Raw genomic sequence first — 20,328 nt, forward strand, 5'->3', positions numbered from 1 at the left:
CTTGGTGACAGCAAAGAGAAGTGTCAAACCAGAACCTATCGATTCTGTATCTGTTACAGAGGTCAGATTGAAGGCAAACTGCTCAAAGAAAATTGAATTTGAAGGGCTGTGTGGTTTTGCCAGCAACAGTCCCTAGTGCATGCAGCTGAGCTTCAAACACTCTTAAACTGTATCCAGATGACTGATTCTGAGTCTGGTTTTGTTCTCCAGTCACTTCTGCTAGACTTCCCTACCCCTGCAAGCACAGGGAAATACAATCCACCAGTAACACTTGCATGGATTAGTATTATTTCCCAATATTAATTGAAATGGAAGCTGTGAAATAAGAGCCAGTCCAACAGAGCCCTGCTCCATCCCACAGGGCTTTAAACTCAAGAATACGATGGCAGTTGTTTCACAGAAGGCAAATCGACACTTCTGCTGGGCATGTTTGAATCTTAGTGCTCAAACACACCTGCTCTGTACCATGGCAGGGCAAGGGGGGCTGTGGAACAGCCTGGAGCAGTTTTCTGAGCAGAGGTGAGACCTCCCACTCCCTTTCCTCTGCCTCCCACGCTCCTGCCCCCAAGTGCTGGTAGAGGAAGGCACAATAGTGCTCGGGCTGCCCTACAAGAGGTGGCTGCAGTGTGGCCCTAGACCTTCAAGCTGCAGTTAAATGCTTTGGCAGCTCACTGCTTCCAGGCCCATAGTGTGTGCCAATCCTACCTTTACTCAGAAATGCTTTCACTAGTCAAAAGTTCTCTCATTTTCAAAATATTAGATGTTTCAGGCCAGACTGTTTTGAATAGACAAGAATACAGAACCCTCCACTTTGTCTAAAAATAGCCTTTTCTCAGGGAAGACCATCCCCCAACTTCTTTCAGGTGCAGCACATGGAAAAAAAGTTTCTTATTCAGGAAGAATCACCCACCTCTGACAACAACAGCTGTTACAGGCACCCCTGTGCTGCCTCTTGCACAGGTCCTGATCTCTGGCTGTCTGGTTTTGCCTCACTTCTCTCCCCTGTGTGGCCTTATACTTCAGAGCTGGAGATCATCCTCTCTCCTCTTTAATGCACATGCAGACATCTGCTGTGGTGCTGGGGAGCACTGCCATATACTGATATCACCAAATACTTCCCTGGGGACTGCTCAGCTGCAAGGCAGATAAAGTAAGTGGGAAGGAAATTTGCTATGTGATACCTGCCAAACCCATTTTCAGATGCGAGCAGAAGGCTCAAAGCATTTTCTCTCTCCCTTCTGGAGCAGACCTGCTTGAAGAGGCCCAGCATTAATGAAAGGAGGCCCATCACAGCGCTGTTTTGTGATCTGGCATTACAGCAGCTCATCCAGGCTCAGGCACCAGCGAGAGCTGGACAGAACCTTTCCATCTATTAAATATGCCTTACGGTGCTAAGCAATCTGAGACAAGGAATAGGCAATAAATAAGCACTTCCTTGCCTCACTCTGCATGCCAGGTAAGTGGAGGGCTACCAAGATGATGAGAGTACTGGAACATCACTCTTAGGAGGAAAAGCTGTGAGACCTGAGGCTGTGTTGCCTGGAGAAGAAAAGACTGAGAGGAGACTTTATCAACACTTGTAAATACCTAGAGGACAGGTGTCAAAAGAAGAAGGCCAGTTTCTTTTCTATAGTGTCCAGTGGCAGGACAAGGGGCAATGGCACAAGGTAGAACACAGGAAGTTCCACTTGAACTTGAGGAGAAACTTGGTTACTGTGAGGGAACCCTGGCACAGGCTGCCCAGGGAGGGTGCAGAGTCTCCTCCTCTGGAGGCTTTTAAAACCCACTTGGATCCCTTAGTGTGTGACTTGATGTAGGTGGACCTGCTTGAGCAGGGGTTTGGACTAGATGATCTCTAAAAACTTCTTCCAACCCCTACCATCCCATGATTCTGTAAGTGCACTTCAGCTTACCACAAAGTCCCCACTGTCAGTTTTGCTGAGGATAGAAGATAGGCACCAAAACACTAAATCCAGCACAAAAATGTGTTTGTTTACCTACTGTCCAAAGAGAAAAAATCTGCACCTAGGAGTCTGTAGACTGTAGAAGCTTAACAATGACCATTAAACACCTGTTATACAGCAAAGTTTGTTCTGAATTCCAGTGTCACACTTCTCCAACCTTAAGCTCACAGCCAGCAGCAGCTGTTGTTCATCACCTACTTATCCACACTTATATACAAAGATTCAGTGAGACACTAGGACACTGTGAAAGAGTATAAAGTTCATCTCTGTGCCAGCTGTAAAGCTTGCCATCTATTCCCTTCCCCCCTTTTCAAAATAGTCATCTGTTTTTAGCAAAATGCAGTCAGTCCCACTGCCTGTAGTGCAAGGTTTCATGCTAATGAAGTGTTTGTGGGCTAGTCATAGCATCTGCATTCATCCTTCAGGGAGCAACTCTCCCACGAGCCCCAGATTTGGATTTGATAACCACCTTGAGTGAATCCAGACTCGCTTCTGATACACTCTGGTATTGGCTAATGGGCAACTGTTTGGTACAGTACTACAGGGAGCAGTGCAACAGGTAATCAGAAATAGTTTTAACATTCCTCTTAGCAAGTAACTGCATATCAGATTATTGCAACAGTAACAAGCAGGAAGGAAGGACTCCCTGCTCTGTTGTTTTAAGTGAGCCACCTGAGCACCTGCCATTCAGACAGTAAGTTTCTTCTAACACTGCCAAAGGGGCTGCTCTGGGCCTGGTGGAACTGTTTCTGGGGAACGTGGCTCTTTCTTTGAAGGAGTAGCTATGGCCTTCAGGGGAACCCAGCATCTGGTGACACATTGATGTTCAAAACATTCTGAGCATCATTCTTGGTGAATTCAGCATTTCTTGGTGATGCTTCCATTTCTGGACCAAAGTTGCCTCAAAGTCTCTGCTCAAAGAAACTTGCTGGCCTAAAAGCCCTTCCTCCTTAGGTTGCTCCAAAACATGCATTTATCCCACCCTGAAACCAGAAGTAGCTGTCCTAAACCCTGCTTTTTAATTAGCCAGTTACAGCCCATCAAGAGAAGATGTTCAGAACCACAGAAAAACAAACAGAACTTCCTCCCAGCTCCAAAACTGAAGTGCTTTGGAAAGTGTCTGCTTCTGGGATGGAAAAACACGAGTAAGGTGTTCTCACACTTCCATCTTCTCATACTCCCCTGGTAAAACTAACTCCCACCCCAAATTAATTTGACTTCTGATATTCCAACTACAAACCATAAAATCCTGACGATCCCAAGCCTTTGGACACATCTTTCTTACACAACTAAACAAGTCTTCATGTTCATTTAACAAGAAGTCAAGCGGTACTCAGATTATGAATGAAAAAATATGACTGGAAATCACACTTTCGAACGAAAAAAGGAAGTGAAACCATCATTTAGTGAAAAACAGAATCTGTTAAGTGGAACATCTCAGAGGCAGATCCATGTGGGGCACTACTCCTCAGCACTGAGTCAGCGGCACTGCCTGGGGGCAGGGATGAAGCCTTTCAAGACAGTCAATCAAACGTGCATTCTGTTTTACAGCAAGTGCAATGCATAATATGCATCAAAGGAAGATATATTTTTGCCTGAGAGAGGAATGGAAAGATCCTTCTGGATACTGTGGGAAGACACAAGGAATAAATCCATATTGATTTCAGGGTAGCTTATTTTAAAACACTGAGAAATGATGCCACTTGTTTTACTTGCTGTAATTGCACTTGAAGGAACATAGCTCACGCTAAAACCATCTTAGGATTAGTTTTCTTCCCTGGAAGAAATATCCTGTGCAGTGCCAGACAGCCCTGTTGGTGTTATGCCAATGCTGCTAGAAGAATTAGCCCCATTACAATTGTCAGTTGTCTTCAGGAGAGCAGTATTTCTAAACAGATCTGCTCTGAGTGACAGCTCCTTCCCCTCGCTAGATGTAGTCCAAACATCAGCCTTCAACATACCTTCCGGATTGGAGTTTAAGACGTTCAGATACTCGTGTTGTCCCTGCATTTCATAACTTAAGTGTCTGCAGTTCTGAGGATGGGACCAATGATAAATGAGATTTAAGAGATGAGTTTCCATCTTCTTAAATGAAAGATAAGCCCCCTTGGCAGCAATGGTTCCATCCGCTGCAGCTGAGCAGTGCAGAGGGAGCACAGGACAGAGGAAAGGTGAGCAGAGATGTGAGAAGACAAAACTGCACTCCACTGCCTGGCTACCTAGTCTGAGATACCAACATGCCAAACTTAACAATATGAGAGGACTGCCCACGACTGTTTCAAGAGCACCAGAGAGGTACAAGGAGGGAAACACACCACTTCTTGCTGCCTGTCCCTGCAGCTGCAAGGGGTTGGCGTCCTGCTGGCAAAGCCTCCTGCCTCCAGGGCTGAGCAGCGGGCTCTGGCTACCCCTAGAGAGGGAAACTGCACCCTCAGCTCCAAAATTCTTCCCAGTCCCTGACTTGCTCCTCACTGGTATCCATGCCACGTTCAATGCAGAACCAGTTTCTGCCTCTCAAGCAGATACTGGCTTCCAGCCAAACACCCCATCCTCCCTTTTTAACACGACCTGCTTCCTGTTGCTTCTTTCCTAGCCCTCCATTGCACAAGACTATGTGGATAGGTCCTATCCTGAGGTATTCATATTAGTGGTGGATATCAACACCTTCCTCGGCAGAAGGGACAGGCCCAGCCCAGGCAACATTCTTCCCACTCTATGGCCTCCCTCCCTCAGTGTGATTTCATAAGCTGGGGCTGCAGCCCTGCTCCAGCTGAGCCTAAGTAAAATCACAGAATCGTTGTGGTTAGAAAATATTTTTAAGATCGAGTCCAACCACTAACCTCACACTGCCAAGCCCATCACTGAACCATGTCCCTCAGCACCTCAGCTGTGCATCTTTAAGTATCTCCAGGGATGGTGATTCTACTACCTCCTTGGGCAGCCTGTTCCAATGCTTAATAACCCTCTCAGTAAAAAAGGTCTTCCTAATATCCAACCTAAGCCTCCCCTGGAACAACTTGAGGCCATTTCCTCTTGGCCTGTCATTCATCACTGGGGAGAAGAGACCAACGCCAACCTCACTACAACCTCCTTCCAGGTAGTTGTAGGGAGCGATCATGTCTCCCCCTCAGCCTCCTCTTCTCCAGACTAAACATCCCCAGCTCCCTCAGCCATTCCTCAGACTTGTTCTTTAGACCCTTGACCAGTTTCTCTGCCTGTCTCTGGACACATTCCAGCACCTCAGCATCTGTCTTGTAGTGAGGGGCCCAAAACTGAACACAGTATTTGAGGTGCAGCCTCAGCAGTGCCAAGTACAGGTCAGCACTATGATTTTTTTTTCTCCCTTTTGAAGCTACATGACAGAAATAATTGCTTAAATAGTTCCTCTTCAAAGGTGCACAACTGATTTATTTCTCATTTTTCCCCCTTCCCCTCAGATTCTGATTTCTGGTCTCCGAAGAGAAGGAATTCTTCCTATTTTAGGAACAATTTTGAAGTTACAGATGTCAAATATAAAAGAACAGGAAAACCCTACTCCATTTTCTAAAGCTAGAGCCTTGTAATAAAAAAATCCAATGCCTGCAATCAAATCACGGTACTTACCCATTCTTTGACTCACTTCCTTTTCCATTTTCCTCTGTGGAAGGAGCTGCTGGTTTTATTTGTCTACGTCTATAGATGGAGTGAAAAAAAATACTGATAATTTGCCTCAAGAACAAAAAAACAGAACTGAAAATAAGTTTTGTCATTTAACATCACCTGAAAGATACAACTTGGTGTTTTTCATTTCTGGAGAGCAGGCTGGAACAATCGATCTGAAAAGCCAAATATAGACCACTGCTAAATGCAAGGAAGGATTTTCATAGCAAAGGAAGGCAAGCTGTGTACAAAAATACATCTCTCTGACATTCCCTCTGCTCTCAGTCTTCATCCTGTACTGCAAACTTTTTTTCCAAATATAAAACACCTGAGAAGCAGAGCAGAGAGATCCCTTCCAAAAGCAGTCACCGACTCTCACCTTTTTGTGTCACCACATAAAAACTGGAGGTTCACAACCTCACAGCAGTAAGGATAGGAGACAGCAACAAATTCTGGCTCCTATTTTATTTCAAAGTACCTGAAGGCACACTAGAACTCTATTTTTAAACACCACTTTTTATAAGAGTGTCTTCATTAACTATTCATTAACTGTTAACCATTAACCAGCCCTTAACCAACTGAGTCTAGAACAGATAACCAAAGTTTCCCTCTTCTCCTTGGTTATTTACAGTCCCACCCATTCCCACTTGAATATCGAGCACAGATCTAGTACAGAGTGTTCAAAGACATCACATCTTGCAACCGCTGTCCTGTGACTTCTCAGAAGAGGCTGTTTTCCTTCAAGATCTCACCACAGTCATCAGTTCAGTCTTGAAGATAAAAGTGGTTTAAGGCTCTAAGATGACACCACCAAATGTGTGTTATATGTATTGTGCATTTATCACATCTTAGAGAAACAGTAACGAGGGCAGCAGGCTCTGTCCTGCTGAGGACCACAAACTTGGTATCTGTAGACAATTCCAAGGCAGAACTTTAGTGAACTCCATCCAGAACTGAAGCTGGAAATACATTTAAGTTAGTGCAATTCTTACTTAACACCCAGAATATTCCTTTCCACTATCCATAAAAGTTGGTCTTGAGGTGGGACTTAGAATCCATTCAAAAGTGACAAGATCAGACACCTGCTACAGCAGAACTCACCCAGGAAGGCAGGAAGTAAGCTGCCATGGAAGGGAACAAACAAGCCTTCTCCAGGAAAGCAATTGTTTGCTTTCAACCAGGAGTCAAGAGTCACCCTGCAACGGTGACTACAGGCTCCTGGTTGGAAGAGAGTAGCAACAGAGGCACACTGAGTAGGGAGAAGCAGCCTCACATCCTATGCCAGTTAATACGTTCATTGTTTCATCAAAAGAACTAAAAACTACTTATGGTACAGGCAGCAGAAAGACAGCTGATTGTGGTAGACATTCTCTCCCAGCAACAAATGCTCACAGACTCTGCAGACAAAAGACAAGTGAAGATAACCCAGGGGCTCTGTGTTTAAGCACAGAAAAGTAGGGAAGTTGCACTTGCTGCAGCTGAGATGCAAGGCTGAAGCAAGGGGATGTCAGATACAAAGCAAGGGCCAGGAGTTAACCCAAGAACCCAAACCTTAGAGGGAAAATTGCTCCATTCTAATGACATTAATCTTCAGCATCTCCACTTTTGATCATTTTTTTCTGTTTTGATCTGTTAGACAGCTGTCCTCAGAAAGAAGGAGCAACTTCTGTACCTCTGAAATATCTGAAACAGGCATTTGCAGCTGTCACAGACAGGTGATGAGCAGAATCAGTCGGGCAGTCTTGTCTAGATGAGGCACAGAAGGAATTTGCAGGATCACTTTAAGAAGTTAAGACACAGGTCCTCTTTGAAAGTTATGACCCTGGCCACCATTTGGAATTAAAATTTCCTTGTATTGTTGGAGCTTAGAGACAATAAAGTGTGTTTTGTACTCAATGAACTGGGTTTGTGTTAGTGACAGAAAAAGATCCCATTCTTCTTGGGCCTTTCACCTCATGCTCACCAAGAGCCAGGAGAACAACTCCATGGTCTGCTGTTTCTAGGGCAAGTCCACTTCTGAAAAGCATAAAAGGCTTACAAACACTAATAAGTGAACTCTTTGTAAATCACAGAGTGACAAAACTCCCAGTTGCGTTGCAGGTAAGCTGAGCTGGGAACAAAACTTCCCTAAAGGGACAGAAAGAACACGGTCTGGTGCTACACTGAAACATTTAAAAACTGAACCAGCACAGGGATCTGCTTTTGGCTTCGGCCATGGGAAAAGCCCAAAGGATCTCGAGGCCTGAACGTGTGCACCCAATGCAAATGAGAAGTAGCAATCCTTGGGTGTGGAGGAGGTCTTGCAACAGGGCTGGAGGTGAACCAGTTCAGGGGATACCTACAGAATAAGCTCTCACTGGCACAGGTGTGTCTAAAACAAGTCAAGGCTTTTTTTAAGCCTCAGCATACCGTAGAGCATTTCCTTTGCTACAGGAGAAAACCATCTATGGTCAAGTCTCAGCACAAATGTAGTGAATTGTACAAAACAGAATAAGCTCCATTCCTCCACTTTTCAGAGGTCGTCCCCTGGGTTGTGTCCCAGAGAATCGCCTCCCGCTGCAGGGCTCCCCCACTCCCCGGGAGCGGGGCTGGTGGCGGCTGCCGCAGCCCACCTCAGAGCCCGGCAGGGAGCACGGCGCAGGAGGAGCGGAGCTGCTCCAACTGAGCAACGCAAGGCAAGCAGCAGGCGCTGGGTCTCAACAAATATGGCTTCTGGGAGCTACAAGCACTAACTCCAGCTGGGCCATTTGCTTAGGCTTCCTGCCAAAAGACTTATAAAAAGAACAGTAAAGAATGTGCAATGGCTTTAAAGACGAATCTCAAATACAGTGCAGCCAATATCCACATTTGTTGAGGCTTCCATCCCTCAGCTTTTCTCTGAGGCTCAGCAAGGAATGCAAAGAGTTTCTCCTGCCGATCTAATTTTATCCTCTCAGAGATATTCACCGGCATGAAGGAATGAATTAGAGCTAGTGCCATTTCCTAATTACTTCCAGCTCTCACAGAGAGACCCAAAAGATACTAGGGAAGCAAGCACAACACAGCAAAGCTGATTCACCAGCCTTCAATTTGTGTCTTGCTGTACATAGAGACCTGGTGATAATTTACTAAGAGGTGATTCCAGCCTTTACTCAAACTAGTGCATGTCCTGACATCTTAACAGCCACTTCTTTAACTGCAGCGGAGTACAATGGCAAACAAAAACGGCTGCTACGTGGTAAATGAATTACGCAGGTGGTTTCCCCATCAAACACGTGAACTGGTTCCTCAGATGCCAGCAGTGACTATTTAACAAGATGCAATTTCCCCTTACCTAGCAGGTTTTCCACATGCTGCACGTTAGCACGACTGGAGGTGGGTTTATTCAAGTTCACAGGAGAGCTGGCCCTGGCTGTACTGAACCAGTGCCAGCCATAGGAGCTTCATTAGCAAGGCTCAGCAGCCTTCCAAGCATAAGGAAACCCAATCACCAGAACAGTTTTTGTCCTTGATATGACATAGAGAACCTCACAGCAAATATCAAAAGTCACTTGTTCAAAAAAGTAAGCTATACCACAGCAGGTAAAAACCCTGCAGTGCCAGCACTGTAAACGGGTCAAGCATGGTCTCTGAATCATTTGATTCCTCAATTAATATACACATAAGTGTCCACTGCTTCTGCAGCCACCTCTATGAAGTGGGGTACTGCAGCTAGCAACGAGTTAGAACAATCACAGGCTTCTGATCTAATTATTACAACAGGCTTTGTCTCCTCCTGTCCTCATATCTGAACAAGAGACTCAGAGACAAGTTTAAAATGAGGAATCTGTTGGTTTTCCTTTTTCTTGAATACAATCTTCAGTGGCAGGGGACACCCCACCTTTGGTCTGACCACATCGCTAAAATACCCCAGGATATTCAGCGTGCATTCCATCTCTAGTCATACCACCACTGCTAAAATCAAAACCCTTCCCACCACGTAGGCAAGCCTCTGACTAAACTGCAACACTGAAGTGACAGCATAAAGATGTCTAACACAAATCCCTGCCCTTCCACTAGGCAGAGCTCCTCACTGGACTTTTAAGAACCAGGAGTTACATGTGCCTTCAGTCAACAGGATGGGCTTGTCATTGGGGCTAGCAGAGCTCTGCAGGGTCCTGCTTGGAGCAGGGCAGGCCTCCTTTTCAGCATTTGTCCAGAGTACTGGTCTCAAGGGGCTGAAGGCAGTCCTGCAAGACACTGACACACATATTTATGGCACAAATTCTACTCCAGTCTTAAGATGTTGCTGCTTCACAGAAAAAAAATCACAGAATCTCAAGGGTTGGAAGGCACCTCGAAAGATCATCCAGTCCAACCCCCCCTGCCAGAGCAGGGCCACCTACAGTAGGTCACACAGGAACTCATCCAGGTGGGTTTTGAATGTGCCCAGAGGAGGAGACTCAAGCAACCCATCTGTGCAGCCTGTTCCAGTGCTCCATCACCCTCACAGTGAAGAAATTCTTCCTTGTGTTTCATTGGAACCTCTTATGTTCCAGCTTGTGCCCACTGCCCCTTGTCCTGTCACTGGCCATCACTGAGAAGAGTCTGCCTCCATCCTCCTGACACCTGCCCTTTACATATCTGTAAACATTAATGAGATCACCCTCAAGTTTAGGAACCAACAGTTTAATGATGAGCAGGCAAACAGAGGGGCTTGGGAGGGACCAAACCTCCTCCTCAAAGGTTGCCAAGATCCATCCCTTAGAGAAAGTTAAAAGTGTTCAAATGTCTCATGGGCGATCGTGTCATTCTAAGCCTCGTGACAGTGCTCCTATGAACAGTTCATGACATTAATCCTGCTGTGAGGCATCTAGCAAAAGAACTGTTTCAATGCACAAATGGAAAAAAAAAAAGCAATCAAGACAGCCCAAAATCTCTCCTAAATCAGTGTTTTATTGCTTTGTGATCCTTGGTTACACTTTGACACAATGCACTTTGGAATGAATTGGCACCTACTACATATTTTTAAAACTTAGCATCTTGCAGCTCATGTAATTGGCACTATAGAGGGAACCCAGAGACCTGTCCCTTTGACCCAAGATTAAAAGAAAGATAAAATGCTTACATCCTTAATTGTTGGCAGGTGAGCTTTCATTGTGGAAGGCTCTTAAAAACAGTGAACCTAAGCACCCTCCAAAAAAACCACATTTCAATTGTATCACATAAATCACTCCCTTTTTTACACCAGTCTTTGCTTTGGTACCCTTAATACCTGAGTGCACAGTAACTCCCTCATCTCTTTTCAGGGGAAAAAAAAAAGTAACAGGGTCTACACCACTTTGGGTGACAAGAGGAGAGACTCCCACACACCTTTCTCAGCACCCACACCAACAGCATTTTCATCAAAAGTGCCATTGCCTCAGGATTTAACACATCCCAAGAGGTTTATAAATACTAAAGGGGCTTATTGGGGGTTGGTTTGGGTTTTGTTTTTTTTAAAAAAAGCAGTAATTATTTTGAATAAATAAATGACAGCTGTACCAGCTGCATCTGCTTTGGTGACCGGTTATCTATATGCAGCATAAGTTATCTTCATAAGGCAAGTGATGAGATCGTGTAAGTGAAGTCCCTGAGGATCAGCATCTCTGCGTTCAACGTGTTTGTTTCACAAACCAAGCAGACTGTGGAAAACAATTAGTCCCAAGGCATCTGCTTTTTCATCTCCCAGCACAGCTGCAGACCACACGATGAATTATTTCTGTACCTCTTCTGTAGGCAGGAGTATGCCAATAAACCAGAATACTTAGTAGGTGTCGGGGAGTGGAAATTAGTTCTCCGAAACCTGGGCAAAGTGCTCCACCTTGTGTCAGTCCTTGGCGCTCAGAGCGAACCTCCCGACGCCTGCTCAGTAACTGCAGGTCCGGCGGGGCAGCTGAGGGCTCCTTCTGCCTGGGAACTTGTGGTGTCCATGGTGCCGTACGACTGCTGCTCCTTAGGGGCAAGCACCGTCCTTTCTGTGGAATGAGGCTGCAAAACTCGGGGCACGTACATCTGAAATCACAAGTGTTAGGGACTTTACTATACTTTGTTGAGAGACTGGTAAAGTTGGGTTAATTTCACCTAGGATAGTATTTACCCTCACCACTCTTCTTCCTATCCATTTAACATTCTTCACCTTAACACCTAAGGCCTTTTTGCACAAAGGCCTCTGTTTCCACCTCAGTCCTACGTACATACTTTTGAGCGACATGGCAGCTCAGACCTGCTACACGTCACAACCTTCCAAGTCACAAAGCAGTGGCAACTGCCTGTGCCTGGCAGCTGCCCAGGTGCAAGGATGTGCCTAGTGTAAGGCTGTGCCCAGCACACAGCCCACAGCAGAGCTGCTGGAAGCAGCGTGTCTCAGCTACTCCTAAACCCTCAGCCAAAGGCACCGCTAGAACACAGCCTGGGCAGTCAGGAACCCAGCTGCAGAACCCTCTGGTGCCACACGCCTATGGGAAGTCCCACAGTCCGTTCAAGCTAACACATCCTATACAAGCTCTTCGGTAAGCAGGGTGGGGAAATCAAGGGTTTCTAGGAGACGTGTAAGAGAATATCAGTAACTCGTCACTTCTTACAGAAGAGGTTGGGCCGGTTGGTACATCTGTGTCGCTTCCTCGTTCACCTTGTGGGTCTTCTATCTGTAACCAGCCACAGGTTGGGAAAGGAACAGAGACATCAAATTGGTAAGTTAATATGCAGAGGTCATGAGCACCTGAAAATCTGACAGATCTCTCTGCACAGTGCTGATAACTCACTCCTTCAGTCCTCTGGTGTACCTCTTCCATATGGCTCTTTCCTCTCAAATTCGGCTCCTGCTCACCCTGACAACCACCAACCTCTGCTACCGGCCCTTGCCCACCACCTTAACCTGCTCTAGCAGGGGGTTGAGACTGGATGACTTCCAGAGGCCCCTTCCAACCCTGATCATTCTGTGATCTTCCCAGAAGGAGACTTTGCGGACAGATGCCACTAACAGGGAGGCACAAAGAACCCAGTAGGAACAGCTGGTGCTACACCAGGCACACAGGTAACTGCTGAAAGCTGCTGGGTACCCATCACTTACCTTGTAATTCAATGGGCTCAGGTACTTGAAACAGCCAAAACAAGTATAGGCCAAGCAGATAACAATTGTGATGTTGACAACTAGGAAGGTAAACATGGTTGTAGGTGCTTTGAAGCCTAGAAAAATATCCAGAGAATACAATATAAAAAATACCCAGCAGAAGAAAAAAGCAAAACCCAAACAAACTTTTCCTTTATCTTCCCCATTTTCAGAAGCCTCATTGTTGGGTCTTTTTTTGCTTTGAGGGGACTGGGCACGCCAATTCCAGCCACAAACAGGAGAACCTCATTATACACAAAGCTCGTTCACTGGTAAAACTGCCGAGAAAGCTGTTTTCCAAGCTTCCTTAAAGGCCAAGAAAGGCAGTTACAACACTTGAACGATAAACAAGACTTGGAGTAATTGTCTTCCTTCCCCATCAGTCATCTACTCTGGACCTGCTTCTAAGATACTTTCAATAATTATCTGCAAAATGCAACAGAGTTCATTTACGAAATATGATGATGGCACCAAACTGGACAGCTTGCAAACAACTCAAAAGAATGAAGGAAGAAAAGAGATCAAAATTACCTTGCTAGATTAATGATTCCACCCTCTTTCAAGGAAAAAAAACCCCAAACTGAAGAGCAAGATGAAACAATGTAGAAAACTAAGTAACTACAATTTGAAAGGAAAAATAAAGCGTAGATAAGAGGGATAATAAGCCTGTAGCACTGCAGAATACAGCTGATGATTACAAAGTGGAAAGCAGACAACAGCGTGAAGCCATCACAAAACACAGGAAGAGGGGAAAAAAATAGCACAAGTCCCTGGAACCTATACAAAATTATTTGGTGCCACTGAGCCTTCCACTCGAGCAGTCTTCTCTGTGTATGACACCATGATAAAATATGGGCAGAACTGGGAGGGTTCCAAGGAAAAGGAGCAAGAGAAAAAAACTGAGTAAACATGAACTAAGCTGCAAGGGAAGATTTTCTTCAGAGAAGTGAGAAAACTGTAGGAAAGGGCATGGTAGCAGCCTCTAGTATGGAAGAAGTTACAGTGGTCACAGTGACATTGTTCTCCAGGACCACCGCGGTCAGAAGAACTCAGAAGAAATTCATCTCCTTTTGCAGTAAAGATGACTTGAGTAAGACATGAGGGGAAAAAAACCCCACCACCTCCAAACAAAAACCACAAAACCTAAGTGTTTCCAAGCCTCTTTAGTCAAAAGAGGCAACACCAACCCTCAAATATTTTTGTGGTAACCCCAGCATATGCAGTGGCACAAAATAGCCAAGTTTTACTTTTCAGCAGGTTATATAAGCCCTGCACAGATCTGTTCACGAGGGGAGAAAACCCACACACATGCAAAAAACCAAAGCCAAAAAAACCCTCAAACATGTCACTATTCAAACCAAAAAGGGAAGTGAAAAAAACCTCCCTATGGGTGTTCTGGAGCTTCCTTCAGAAAAGGTTGTTTTTATAAGGGTAGGCTATGCCAGTATTTAGTGGCTGGTGAGGCACATCTACACCAAAGCCAACGTATGGTGTGACCCACAAAGCAACCAGCAGAGATCAGGGAAGAAAACACCTCAAAAAATCCAATTTTTTTCCTGCCCTGTGCCCTCAGCACTCCTCCCTGCCAACAGCTCTGGAGAACATGGGGCTGAAGTGACTCTCCCAGGAGACAGGGGTTGAACCATCTGCAGAGAGCACCATCGCCTCCACTGTGGCAAGAGGCCCCGTGGTGCTTTAGGTGTCGGGTGCATGGATGGCATGAGAGATGAGGAAGGAACTAGATGACACCAGTAGAGCCTAATCACCTTCTGTGTGCAGTCAAGGGAGATTTGATCCCGACTGAGAACTGGGATAGAGGTTTTTCCAGCCTTAAATGCATATAATGAGGAAGAAATGCTTCCAATCTTAAATTAATCTAACGAGTGAGAAAACACGGTATCATCGCTGCACTCTGCAACCAGACTGAAACATCCACGCTGGGCAAACTATGACTAAGCAATCAAACTTCACACACCATAAACTGATTTATTTTGCAGATAAAGCAGCAGAGCACTCTTCCCCCTCCTTCCTTCTCTTTGGCACAAGAGGGAGCAATGAAATCGACGGCAATGAAATCAAAATCTCAAGTTCCTGCCTCTCAGACAGATAGCTCTTGGCTAGACTGACAAATCACTGAACATCATCCTGTAAACAGGACCCTCTGCACTGACCAAGCCAAACATGGTAACCCAGCCTGTGCTTTCCATTACCAAGGTTCATGATGGCTTTACCACAGATGCACAACCAGAAACCATTATCATAAAGATCTACTTTTTACTACACCTGGATTTCCTTCCTACCAACTAAAGCAGAGAGTCAATTGCTGTGTGTTTTGGAGTTCATTTTTCTAAAGCACACTCCAGAAATTCTGCTGTGATTTTGGAGCACACAGATTTGTTGGTCTTCCTGGTTGCAAACACAGCCCTAGAAACAAAGTAAAAAAAGCTTTCAAACATAGAAGCAATGCAGGGAATCTGCTCAAATCCAAGGACAGCCTGAAGCAATAGTTCCAAGTGCTTCTTACATCCACAGGGACCTATCTCTAAAGTCAGACAACAGCCTGCCAACAACATCTTTTTAACTGCTCGGTATGCTAGAAAAAACACAACACAGGCATGGTCTTTTGTCATCAGTGCTGTGAAAGCAGAGAAGAGGGCAAAATGCGGTCAGATACCAAGGGCCTCCTTCCCAAGAAAGGAAGTTCAACTCTTTCCAACATCATCAGCAGCCCTGTTCCATGCCAAATGCTTCCTCCTATACCACGGAAACAAGCCCTAAGCTATCGCCTACCTTTTCTGATGTCAAAGCTGTTGGCACACCACAGCCAATTCTATCAATGCCAAGGATTTGCAAAAAACCACAGAACACCCCTATTTTAAAAACAAATTACACATGAAACCTCATGCTTCAAGTTGCAATATATCACCATCTCACTGCAATCTTCCCTGTGAAGTCTGACGGATGATGCAGTGACACAGCACTTACGAGCATTAGCCAACACCTTAACAGGTTTGGGCTTTATTCCTAAACGTCAGCTGTGCAGCAGCACCTAGGCAAATTAAAAGTTATACAGGCTACACAAATGCAGGTAGTGAGGCCAGAGACCATCTTACTAGAGAGAGCTAATTTTGAATATGATTTTTGTTTCATTTAATGATTTTTATCATCTGTCACTTCACAGCCCAAGTGGCCAATTCAAACTCTACAGACTTTGGGAGCGTATGACCTATAAAATGAAATATGAAGCTCCATGCTAACAGTTTTAAGTTAATGTATCAGCTGTCTTCATGAGAGTATCTTATGCAAACTTCTGTAGACTGCAAATGTTGTATAATTCTAAACAATTACCAGAGGTAACCACCATGATTTTCCATTGATGGAAGCAAAAATGCAAAGCCCACAAAGCCTGTGAAACTTCTCACATAATTTAGGAAAGCTGGCCAGACAGCTGGGAGCAGCTTCTGGGTGGAAAAAGGTAACACTTACCTAGCCTCAAAAAAGAATAAAAATAGAGCCAGAAAAGGCAGAGAATGGGAGCTGCAAGGGCCTGATTCACAGCTGCAAAGTGCATCTTCTTCTCCAGCTTGGCAGGGAGATATGCGTAGTAAAGGTTGTAACGGTCAACCATGTGCTTCAGGAGTATGTATATTAAACCTGGAAGGCAAAAAGCCAAGGAGAGGTTATTGAAGTCTTGATAAAAAGCAGCAATTCTGTGAGGAGATCTACGCTAAACAAGTGACTGAAAGCCTAGGCACCAATGGCAGATACAGCTGCAATGCAAATGGGGTCCAGCTGCATGATAGCAGCCTGCTCCTGAGCTTATGGCATCCCCGTCTCCCCATCGCTCCTCCTCTCCACACACTCCTCCGTGGCACCTCTCCTGCTCCCAAGGAGAACCCAGAGCTCCCCACCAGTGCTGGCACATGAGGCCAAGCCAGCAGGGAAGACTTGGTAACTCCTCCACCACCCTATAGGTAAGGAAGAAAGGTCTGATGGGGGTTTAACGCCTGCTTCTCAGTCTTCAGATTCACAGCCGGATTTCAAGTCAGCTATTTCTTATCCTCCTCCCTCAAAAATTGTTACAGCTATGAATTGCACCCTCTCTGCTATGCCATAACACATTCAGGTATTTACAACTGCACACAAAACCAAGGATAAATTAATATCAACTACATTGTTACCAAAAATTGGCCACATTCTCCCAATAACAAGGTTGTTGATTAAACCAGTTCTCAACAATATCTGATTTAGCTAATTATACTGTATCTCTAAAATTATAGAAATTATTTAGTACTACTTGTGCCTGATAAACAGGTTTCCAGAGGGAAAATATCTGTAGCTGCTGAAATAATTCTTTATACATAATTCTTACGACAGTCCAGAACCTCTGTGAATGAAAAATGCAATAAAATAAGATGTAGATCAGGTTGCAGTCACTAAGGATGAACAACCATCCACAAGTTCTAGATAGATTGCTAGGCTCCCTGCACATCCACACAGGATTTACTGGCTGGTACAGGAAGAAAAAAAGTAGTCAAAGCCAGAATACAGGCAACTTAAGGTAGAAATGTTAAGTCCTGTTCAAGGGACAGGGGTAAGCCAACTGAATAAGAGAAACATCCCAGAAAAAGGATGTCTGTGACTCAGACCCGGAGACTTTTTCAGGGGCCCATAGGACTGCAATGCCATCTACAACACAGGGTAGCTGTGCTCCATGCACATGCCCAGAACTCCCAAGGAACTGGTTTTCTAGGCCAGCAAATCTTCCAGAGCATTTTCCTTTCCATCCAAGGGCAGCTGTGATGTTCACCAAGACCACTTTCCAGCATATCAGTCAGCACATTGTTAGGGCACATCCCAAGGGGTGAGGACCATGGAGCACCCCATGGAGCTGTCTGTAGCACAGTGAGGATCACAGACCCTTTTCTCATTCTTGTTCAGGGTGTGGAATTTTAGATAATTTAGATTTTAATTTAGATTTGCAATGCAGAAGAGCTGCAGTAGCAAAAAGGACAAGTAGTCTTCCAGTTTCTTGCTACTGGGTCAACACACTTCTTTCTGTGCTTCATTGTACTTATTATATACATCAGCCAAACTCTAGGACAAAAGCTATTTCAAACATGCCTAAAGGATTCAAGGATCAGAACATCTCAAATCAAGTTTGGCTGCTTAAGGAGGTTGGGACATCCCTCTTTTCTGCAGTGGCTAGTGACAGGATAAGGGGTAATGGGATGAAGCTGGAACACAAAAAGTTCCACTTAAACATAAGAAAAACCTATTTCACTGTTCAGGTGAGGGAGCCCTGGCACAGGCTGCCCAGAGGGGTTGTGGAGTCTCCTTCCTTGGAGGTCTTCAAGACCCACCTGGACATGTTCCTATGTGACCTGATCGAGGTGACCCTGCTTCTGCAAGGGGGTTGGACTAGATGATCTCTAAAGGTCCCTTCCAACCCCTACTATTCTGTGATTCTATGAAGGCGAACCTCCAGGCTGGGTGCCCTCTGCAGCTCGATTCTCCCAGACCTCAAGGACAATCCCCTCATTCCCAAACTGATCTAAACTCCTACACTTAACTATTAAAAACCACCACCAGAGCAACTACACCCAAACTTGAGAAATAAAATAAGCACCTAATAGACATCAAATATACTTTCAACTTCCAAAAGCAGTACTACTTAATTCAACATCTTCTGCCATTTTTCCACAAGAAGGGAAGGAAGCTTGGATCCAAGTCCTAAAGATTATCAGCATTTGAACTGGAATAGGAATGCAGAACTGGGCCTTCCAAAGCTCCCACGTACCCACATCCTGTTCACACAGTGACACAGCTCATCAGAAAACTTACCGAACGGGACAATGATGGGACAGGTAATGCTGTAGGCCATGATGACAGTGAACACACACAGCATCCAGGCATACATTGCTCCAAATTCATATTCAAATGCTTGTTGCTAGGATCAAAAACAAAACACTCAAAACTCTCTTGTCATCTGCCAGTGTGTCAGGAGTCAAGAACAGATTCACTAAAGCAACAATTCACCATCTCTTGTTCTCTCTCCCTGAGAGGTCACTTAGTTCCCTACGAGGTGTAAGTGATGTAATTACAGGGATGAAATATTATGTATTTTAAGCACCTGTACTCACAGAAAAGATGCTGCTTCTTTCACAGCCATAAAGTAATTCCTCTGGGAATCTGTTTTCATTTACATGAAGCAACTACTTAAAACCATAAGGCAGAAGATAATTGTGCCAAACTCGTAACCTTCACCTCACTGCAGATTCCACTGAACCTCTGCTGTTCCTTGTGTTTGCTTTCCCAGTAGGGAAAGGCTCAAGATCTCAAGCCTTTGGTGTGGTCAGTATTCCCACTTTTCCCTCTTGGGATGAGAAAATCAATATAAATCATTTCAACCAGTGCAAGGGGTAATATGCAGCAGTTAACAGAAGTGACTTTTAAAAATGGAACTCACCTATAAAAAGGAAAGAAAAAAAAAGAAGTAATAAAAAAAGAGGGGCTGCTGTATACAGGCTTAAGTTCCTACTGTAACACCTGGAATTCAGGCTGCAAGGTGACACATCATCTGGAAGTGAAAGTCCACCACTTAAATATATAAATATCTATTTTGCTAGGTGTATGTTCAGATTAAATAACTTGCACACACCTGCAATCTGACAGAAAAAAACCCTATAGATAGATTTTAAACCCCTGAAGTTTAGGCTGTATGATTAAAAAAAATCAAATCAGAATTATCCTATCAAATCCAAATCCTAAGTTTCTGACTTGGAGCTTTGAAGAGAATAACACAGAGCTTGGGTTTTTATTTTTGACCATCTCTGACTTGATTCAATACCTTCCCACTATTGTGGTGCAAATGAAGGGAATACGAATCTATTGAAGATGAGTGAAACAAAGGCCCCCCAAGAAAATGACAGGAGACTGTAATTAATGGTATGAGGGACAAGAGCTCCCACTGTTTCTGGATGGATGGGATATTTAATTTCCTCTTGCTAAGGAGGGTCTCCAGTACCTGTTTAATGTTTTTCCTTTCAGCTGTGGACTTGGCCATGATCATGCGGATGGTGTAAAGGATGAGGCCAGGCAGGCGCAACAGCTCCATCCCATTGCCAACGAAAGCAGAGGCAATCACATAGTTCACAAAGAAGGCTCCCTGGTCAGGCAGAAAAACACATCTGCAAGGAAAGGCATCAGACACTGACTGGAAAGCAGCTAAGCAAAGACAGCAACCATACAGTGGATCCCTGTCACCTCTGGAAATCTCTTCCCGCAAGGATAAGCACTGGGCACCATAAGAAGTGACTAGAAGACTCCTGATGGTCTTGTTGGAAAAGAGTATCATATAGCTATAAACTCAATAAGCATAATACAGTGTAAGAGCTTGGCTGAACTGCAGCTCAGATGAGGAATATACTGCTCAAGAAAAGATAAAGCAGTCTGATGGGCAGCTGACAAGAGCATCCTTTGATGCCCGCAACAGCAACTGAGGACAAGACTACCACAGAATAACTGTCTCTCCTAGATCAGTACTACTCCTAGTTGTCTTCCTGGTACTGACCTCGAAACAGCTTTGGGAAACTCATGTCCTAATAATTGGATTCT

General features: G+C 44.7%; 1 protein-coding gene across 3 annotated transcripts in view; it reads right to left on the reverse strand.

Moving 5' to 3' along the window:
• Window positions 1-10,497: 10,497 nt before the first annotated feature.
• The window catches only part of TMEM63A (transmembrane protein 63A), a 34,306-nt gene continuing 24,475 nt past the window's right edge, over window positions 10,498-20,328 (reverse strand). For 2 of the 3 annotated variants that reach the window (XM_061991517.1, XM_061991518.1), the window contains exons 18-23: window positions 19,739-19,901; window positions 18,556-18,661; window positions 16,198-16,365; window positions 12,673-12,788; window positions 12,185-12,247; window positions 10,498-11,615 (exon numbers count right to left, since the gene is read on the reverse strand). In XM_061991517.1, the coding sequence (XP_061847501.1) occupies window positions 11,445-11,615; window positions 12,185-12,247; window positions 12,673-12,788; window positions 16,198-16,365; window positions 18,556-18,661; window positions 19,739-19,901 (787 nt within the window). In that variant the 3' untranslated portion in view covers window positions 10,498-11,444. The remainder of the gene's footprint in view (window positions 11,616-12,184; window positions 12,248-12,672; window positions 12,789-16,197; window positions 16,366-18,555; window positions 18,662-19,738; window positions 19,902-20,328) is intronic. The other variant, XM_061991519.1, reaches the window with a different exon arrangement.

The sequence above is a fragment of the Colius striatus genome, chromosome 2, assembly GCF_028858725.1.
Source record: "Colius striatus isolate bColStr4 chromosome 2, bColStr4.1.hap1, whole genome shotgun sequence".
Taxonomy (NCBI): domain Eukaryota; kingdom Metazoa; phylum Chordata; class Aves; order Coliiformes; family Coliidae; genus Colius; species Colius striatus.